Source organism: Asterias amurensis, chromosome 5, assembly GCF_032118995.1.
Source record: "Asterias amurensis chromosome 5, ASM3211899v1".
Taxonomy (NCBI): Eukaryota; Metazoa; Echinodermata; class Asteroidea; order Forcipulatida; family Asteriidae; genus Asterias; species Asterias amurensis.
The window spans coordinates 12826764-12835165 of NC_092652.1; the positions used below are offsets into that span (position 1 = coordinate 12826764).

General features: G+C 40.2%; 1 protein-coding gene across 5 annotated transcripts in view; it reads right to left on the minus strand.

The window, feature by feature from the left end:
* LOC139937599 (uncharacterized) overlaps window positions 1–7018 on the minus strand; it is a 29935-nt gene extending 22917 nt beyond the window's left edge. The window contains exons 1-3 of one of the 5 annotated variants that reach the window (XM_071932816.1): window positions 6376–6477; window positions 5512–5571; window positions 4429–4557 (exon numbers count right to left, since the gene is read on the minus strand). In XM_071932816.1, coding sequence (XP_071788917.1) covers window positions 4429–4539 — 111 coding nt within the window. In that variant the 5' untranslated portion in view covers window positions 4540–4557; window positions 5512–5571; window positions 6376–6477. The other 4 variants (XM_071932814.1, XM_071932817.1, XM_071932815.1 and 1 more) reach the window with 4 other exon arrangements.
* Between the last annotated feature and the right edge of the window lie 1384 nt (window positions 7019–8402).

An 8402-nucleotide genomic window follows, 5' to 3' on the forward strand; every position in this document is an offset into this window, starting at 1 on the left:
CAAGCTGTTGAGTTGTGACATCAAACCAGGGTATAGAACTGATCACTCTATCATTGATATTACTCTCGACTTAACCAAAATAGAACAGGGTAGCGGTTATTGGAAATTTAACAACTACTGTTTTAGTGAGAAATGTTATTTCTGATTTAGTAGACGAATATGCTGTTTCTCCCTATTTGCTCTCCAATGTTAAGAACATTCATCCTAAAGATATTTAGTTCACCATTAACGATCAGACTTTTTTTGAGATGCTCCTAATGAAAATAAGTTCTAAAACTATTTCTTACTCCACATGGAAAAAGAAAGAGTTCAACAAATTAGAGGGTTCTTTAGAAAGGGACATTGGTATTCTTTCCAATAAAGTGGCCGAAGGTGACATTGATTCAATCGATCTCTTAAGTGCTAAATAAGCTGATCTGGTAGATGTTCGTAAAATCAAAATGGATGGTGTACTTATAAGATCTAGAACACGGTGGATGGAATGCGGAGAAAAACCATCCAAGTATTTTCTGATTATGGAGAAATGTAGTTTCGTTCGTAAATCTATCAATTGTGTTGTTAATGATGCAGATTTCAGATTGACCAAATCTTAAGAAATTCTTTCCGAAGCCAGGAATTTCAACAAAAGTCTGTATTCTCATCGGAAGGTTAATAACTTGGCTGATTTGAATTCTATTTTCGATAAAGCCAATGCTCCCATTCTTACAGACACAATGCGGGATTAGTCTGGAAGGCCCTTTGTCGCATGTAGAACTTAAAATGCAAGCTTTAAAGAATAGTAAGAATGCTAAATCCCCAGGTTTCGATGGGTTCAGTTTTGAATTTTACAAATTCTTTTCGCCTGATTTATCGTGATTCCTCTTACGCTCACTCAACTTTGCTTATTTCTCGGGCAAGTTGTCAGTCACTCAGAAATACGGCATCATCACTTTGTTACCAAAAGGGGACAAACCCCGGCAGTTTTAAAAAAATTGGCATCCTATTTCTCTGCTGAACACATCCTATAAATTGGCGTCGGCGTGTATTGCTGAGAGACTGAAAACTTGTCTACCCATCATTATTAATGAGCGTCAAAAAGGTTTTGTCAGGTCGGTTCATTGGTGAAAATATTTGTGTGATGTACGACCATGGAGGAAGAAAAAAGGAGCTCGAACGACCCACAAAACCGCAGAGTAACAAAAGAATACCCTGACAATGCCCCTGTCTGACCAGTGGAAAAAGATAGGAGACGTCCAGCTGGACGGCCGATTAACGAGCAGGATTAGATCTCTTTGTACAGAACGTGCGGTACCGCCGCTCTGCACCGTTGCCATCGTGAAAAGTTAAATCATTGGAGACAAGAATTGTGAATATACACGTTTTCATTTACCGTTTGTGGTGTTTCACTGAAACATCATGGCATATTTTTACATTTTTGTGACTTTCCGGTCAATAGCGGTGGATCAAAATTTGGGAATAGGCACACGAGGGTGGTTGGTATCAATTGTGTTAATCGTTAAGGTGTACAGTAGCGTCCAAAAATATTATCGCATCTCATAAAAGTAGTTTTTCCTCTGTTATATCCATATGACATACAACGCCATAGTTTGGCGAAGAACCAAGTGGGCACGCGCAAATTCACAAACGCCAGGTCGCCCATTGTTTGTGTAAGGTACATGTATGAGGGTGATTACGAGGTGTCGTTAAACGATGCGGTACCACGGGTTCGACTTTTGAAGTCCATTCGTTCGAGCTCCTTCTCTTCCTTTCTCCATGGTACGACTTACTTGATGTCAACGATTCGAATAACATTCCTGGTCAATTAATTTCCATTGATTTTGAAAAAGCTTTCGATTCACTATCACATGAGTTTATCCTCAAAGTTCTTGATAAATTCAACTTTGGCGCATCCATAAAACAGTGGATCAACCTCTTTTATAACCAAGCCTTGTCTTCGATTTTGGTGAATGGTTTTCTTTCAGAATCATTTAATATAGAACGTGGCTGCAGGCAAGGTGACGGTCTAAGCCCCTATTTATTTATTATGTGTGTTGAAGTTCTTGCTATGATGATAGATAATGATGAAGATTTTAAAGGTATTCAGGTAGCCGGTAAAGAGTTTTGTTTATCCCAGTATGCCGATGACACTGTTTTATTTCTTGATGGTTCCGCTAAATCTATGCTTGCTGCATTTAACATCCTTGACGCATTTGCCAACATGTCCGGACTTAAAGTCAATGTAGACAAAACTAATGTGGTTTGGATAGGGTCAAAGAAAGGGCAAGATAGCAAGATATGTAAAGAGATCAATGCCCACTGGGTGGAACCTTTAGAAACTTTTAAGAGTCCCTGCCTGTAAGAGTGTACCAAGTGGTGATTCATGGGTTCTCAGATCTTCTTCTAAAAAATTAGAGTGATACACCATCATACCAAACGAATAAATCCAAAATTTTAGTTTGCTGACGCTTTCGGTTGTGGAGTTACCAGTTATCAAAGTTTCGGCCTAAAAGCCCTCGAGAAACGAATAGTACATTCCCTGTAAACACAAAAATGTGCGCCAAGGTCATCCCAACAAAAGTAAAACATTTTTTGAAACCTCCAGTTGGGCTCATAACAAAAGTAAAAAAAACAAATTGGGATCTCGTTGGCGCATCATGTTACGCGCACCTGAACCTTTGACGAACAGTGCCCTCGTGCCATTTTCAACGCCTCATAACTCAGCGCGCCTATAAGATCCCATGAATTAAACAAGTTCAAATGAAAGAGCTTGCATCCCTAAAACAAATTTAAGTGCAAAGTGCGTGGGATCTCGTTGGCGCAGAGAGATAATAGAGGTCAAGGTTCAAATTTTACCAATATATTGCGTTTTCGCACCTCCGTAACTTCGCGCGCCAACAACAAAAAATTGTTTTTATGGCAACTGGGTATTGGAACAATTTTCATCTAATGACAAATGAAAAAAGAATCTTGGGATCTCTGCAACTTGCATGTCAAAAGATTTTTTGAAAATTTTCTTAAGTATTGTCATTCCACACATTTTGGCCTGAATTGGCACAACATTCACTTTTTTCATCACTGTAAGCATCTATGCCAACAAGATCCCATCAATGTTTTCTTGTATTTGGTTAAGTTGAGTGTTCCTAAACAGATTTCAATTGAAAAATAATTGGTTGGACTAAAACATTTATCCTGTGAGGAACATTCATAAACACTGTCATTTCTTCGGACGAGCTTTTTACTTCTGTGCCCAAGGTAGCTCTGGAGCTACCTTGAAAAATCACTAGTATTTTGACTTGCATTTTGTAGTATATTCTCCGTTTTATTCATATGGAAGTAAGTAAGTGCTAAAATTAAAAGAATTTACTTTTTGGTAAAAGTAGATACTTTTAGCATTTTAGTAAATACTTTTAAGAATGTGCGTGAAAGCCAGATCACCATATCAAGCTGTGTTTTTTATGTCTTGTCAGTATTAATTCACCACCTTAATGATACCAAGAAAGTGAATTTTCTATTGAATACTTTGTTGACGACTTTGACCATATCAACACCAAGTACATGTACATGTATCTATAGGCTGGTGTTACCTTCTTCAGTGACATTAATCACCTTGATTCAAGTCTATAGGCTGGTGTTACCTTCTTGAGTGACATTAATCACCTTGATTTAAGTCAATTTTGCTCTGGTACGGGCTTATACATCAACAAAGATGCAATCCGTGACAAAATCATCACTACATGTAGCCTAGACTTTTTACATAGTAAACTACAAAGTTCTTAAACTCTGTCTTAAAATAATGACCAACTTACAAACAACATCATAACAAATTGTCTTACCCAGTCAGTAGTGAATGGAGCAACATCATAACAAATTGTCTTACCCAGTCAGTAGTGAATGGAGCAACATCATAACAAATTGTCTTACCCAGTCAGTAGTGAATGGAGCAACATCATAACAAATTGTCTTACCCAGTCAGTAGTGAATGGAGCAACATCATAACAAATTGTCTTACCCAGTCAGTAGTGAATGGAGCAACATCATAACAAATTGTCTTACCCAGTCAGTAGTGAATGGAGCACCATCATAACAAATTGTCTTACCCAGTCAGTAGTGAATGGAGCAACATCATAACAAATTGTCTTACCCAGTCAGTAGTGAATGGAGCACCATCATAACAAATTGTCTTACCCAGTCAGTAGTGAATGGAGCAACATCATAACAAATTGTCTTACCCAGTCAGTAGTGAATGGAGCACCATCATAACAAATTGTCTTACCCAGTCAGTAGTGAATGGAGCAACATCATAACAAATTGTCTTACCCAGTCAGTAGTGAATGGAGCACCATCATAACAAATTGTCTTACCCAGTCAGTAGTGAATGGAGCAACATCATAACAAATTGTCTTACCCAGTCAGTAGTGAATGGAGCACCATCATAACAAATTGTCTTACCCAGTCAGTAGTGAATGGAGCACCATTTGCCATGAGGACTTTCACTTCTTCCTCAAGACCTTGTCGGGAAGCTTCCAACAGCTTTTTACCAAGATCAACAAGAGACATCATGACATTGGTTCTTGCGTACTATAATCAAATCAGAGATGGAATAATTGAGAGAACTACATACTTCTATGTATCATTATGTTTCAAAGACCAATATCTACCTTTCGCTATCAGTCCACCATTTTTGGGACAACATTTTTCAAGTTAAAAGTGCTAATAGTAATCTTTTTGGTATTCCCTGTATTTCAAGAGATTTCAGATCAGTTATGTTCATACAGATCGAGACCAGGCATCATCATGGAGATACATTGTATCATTTTTTGCAACTTTTCTTTGCTGAGTGGATTTTCTGGACCCATGCTGAGCTCAATGAAACTGAGAGTACAAAGAACACACCTATACCCTAAAATTTGTTGAAGAGATCTGGTTTCTAAACAGCATTATAACACACCTCTCGCTTGATTGGTTGGCTGATAGTCTAGTGACCACGCGCGCATGTTTTCAGGACTAGTGCCCGATAGGGCACTAGTCTTTTAGATGAGTGACTGGTTACAGGCTGAGCGCCCTCACTGACATGAACCGTGAACAACAACTAAAAAACTTCCTTTCTTTATCAAATGTTTTTTCTTATTTCACATTTTAGACAGATGTGTGTTATAAAACACAGGACTAGCATGACCCAGTAATTAGTGCACGCCTATTCCCCCTCGGGCCTGCGTTCATGTCAGTAAAAGTGTGGTGCTACTTTTTTTATGTTTTGGGATTAGACAAAATAAGGGTTTGTTAAAGGTTTTTTTTGCTTTTTAATAGAGCGTGATTTGCTGAAAAGGCACCGGCCGCGACAGTTAGTTCTATGCGTACACCCATGGAGGAAGGAAGGGAAGGAGTTCAAACAAGGAGACTAATCGTAGAGTAACAAAAGAAAACCTATTAGCTACCCTGACAATGCCCCTGTCTGACCAGTGGGAAAAGATACAGTAGAAAACCTCCTGCAGGGCGTCCAAATAATGAGCGAGCGATAAGATCTCTTTGTACCTGAACCTGAGGTATCGCCGTTCTGCACTGTTGCCTGCGTCTGCAGATGAATCAATGGAGCTGACAAGAATTGCGAAAAATACACAGTTTTCACATGCACATCATTGTGTTTTCTTTGTCTTTCATGGATGCGCACATGGTACAAACGATTGTGTTATCTTTTTCCGTCCTTTTGGGGGTTTTACCACATTAAATCGAGTTGTAGAAGGTGAACAATTGTGATTGACTTCTTCATTTACCGTTTGTGGTGTTTAATGCAAGTATAATAGCAATCATTTTTTGCGACTATCTGGTCACAAGAGGCGGTTCAAAATTTGGGTAGTAGCACACAAGGCTGGTTTGTATTTAATTGTGTTCATTGTGTAGGTGTGCAATAGAGCGTCTGAAAATTTTATCAGATCTCATAAAAGTAGTTTTTTCTGTATATAAAAATATCCATACAACATTTGACACCATAGTTGTGTGAAGAACCAAGTTTGCAAGGTGCCGAGGTTGTAGGTGCCGAGTTAACAAGGTGTCGAGTTTACAAAGTGCCGAGTTTGCAAGGTGCTGAACGCGAAGTTACCGGCGGTACGTACATGGAGGTAGGAATACACAAACAACCATGAGTCATGACTAACCTCCATCTGGACTAAGAAAGCTGGGTTTCATTGACGATGATTATGATATTTAATATCGATATGTCAAACTCAAAAGAATAGAAAAACAAATTAACGCAATAACATAACGAGTAATATAAAGGCCACAAAGGCACATTCAGTCGCAGACCAACTATAGGCCTACTAGCTAGGTTGCATATTATTAGCAACATCACAATCACTGTCATCACTTTGTTGTACACTCGAGTCCCCCACTAGAGCTAACCCTAACGCTGGTAGGACGTCAGCCGGAGGAGTCCAACCTGGGCTAGTGCTAACCCTAGACCCAGTAACTGGGGCGCGCTGTTCTCGGTCGACAGAGAATGTCAAAATTTCGAAAAGAGGAAGGACAGTGCGCCCCAGTTACTGGGTCTAACCAACAAGCTAACCCCGGATTCACTTCATTGGCAACACCGAGCATGTTGGCCTCCCGGAAGCAAAACATCGAGACGTTTGATAGGGGGGTTCATGCCATGAGTTATTTACTTACCACAAATCTTGAAACATTTGTGTGATATTCCTCTGCAATTTACTGAAGACAAAATCGATAAAATTATTTCATTTTAAACTACCGCTTCAAAATAAACAATTTCTCCAGATGTATCATAATGTAAAATAATCATGTATGTAATTCTTTCACAAAGCATGTGTGAGGCGGATTTCACTATGTGTCAGTCTCTTTCTTTCGAGCCGGAAGCCCACAGCCACCCATACCATACCACACGTTTATCACATAGGCGGCTAATGGCTAGACTTGGTTCCAAGTCTTTGATCGTGGCTTTTTAGTCGTCCTGGGTGGATTTCACAAACCACGGCTTGGGCTCCGAGCCCAAGCCGTGGTTAGTCTTGGTTCCACAAGACCATTGGTGTTGCGCGGTCACACACAACAAACGTTCCGATTATGCACGGCAAAAACTGTACACGCTTGTAATGAACGAACGCTAGCGGGCGCTCTGTTTCTCTGATTTCCGGATCTCACAATGTCTGTGCTCACCAAGTTAAGACCCGTCGTTGCAAAAGTCCAAGACCTTGGTGAGATCTAAATCAGATAAACAGAGCGCCCGCTCAGCGTTCGTTCATTACAAGCGTGTACAGTTTTAGCCGTGCATAAACTAGATCGGAACGTTGGTTGTGTGTGACCGCGCAACACCAATGGTCTTGGAACCAAGACTAAGCCGTGGTTTGAGAAAGGCCACTGATAGCCGCGATAGCTGCTACAAACAGCGCCCTCTTGTGATCTTTCTTCGTTATTTTAGCCTCCGAGTTAGGGCGCGTGATAGTCTTGGCCCAAGACTACTGGCAAGCTACGTATAGTCTAGATTTCAAGCCGTTCAGGTAACTAAATCATACCGTTGCGGGCGCGCTTTGGCGATTCAACCGCGCGTACGCACCATAGTCTTTGGCCAAGACTAGGCGCGTGATAGCTAATTAATAATGTGGGGCGTGTTTCGTAGCTGATATTTTTTACTTAGCATCATGTAAATAACCATTTCCACCTGGTTTCATGTGGTACCTATAATGTTTGATTCAGCCCATTAGTTTGCCTCTTTGTTGGGGGGGGGGGGGGTCCATGCGCCAAACATCCGTTTCTGAATATGTCAGGTTATTCACTATATAATGTTACTCAAATATTTGTACCTCGTTCCTTCAACCTTACTCTATGCTTCAACCAAAGTGCTCTGGGCTGGTGAGGCCGCAGGGCCGAGTGAACTTCTTGTGGGCCCGGGCCTGCACATGACAACACCACGATCCGAGAGAGGGCGAGATTAGCTCTTGTACGACGGGGGCGATCAAGTGAGCCTAGCACTGCATGCAGAGTCAATAAATCGACGTACCCAATGTGGTTCTGTGAAGGAATGAACGCTACCCGTCAATCATTATTTACCTTTTTGAATCATTTTTCTTAAAATTCAACGATTTATTCAATATTAATATTATATAATCAATTTGTTTGCAAGTTTCAAAATGTGTTTACATCGATCTGCATTAACACTTTTGACGCATTCTTGATCGTTTTATGTGACTGTTGTACACGATTTAGACAAAATTAATTTGGTCGCGCTATTGTGATGAGTTTTGTGAAGTGTTTCATTAATGTGGTCGCCCTATGGCTGAACTTGTGGGTTAAACCATTGAGCTATAAAAAGGTAGCTCCATGGTTAAACGGTATGGCGACCAAATTATTTTTAGGGACCTGTCTCCGGAATTTTTTTTTTTAACTAGATGAAAGTGGTACTTGTTGCCTATTATACT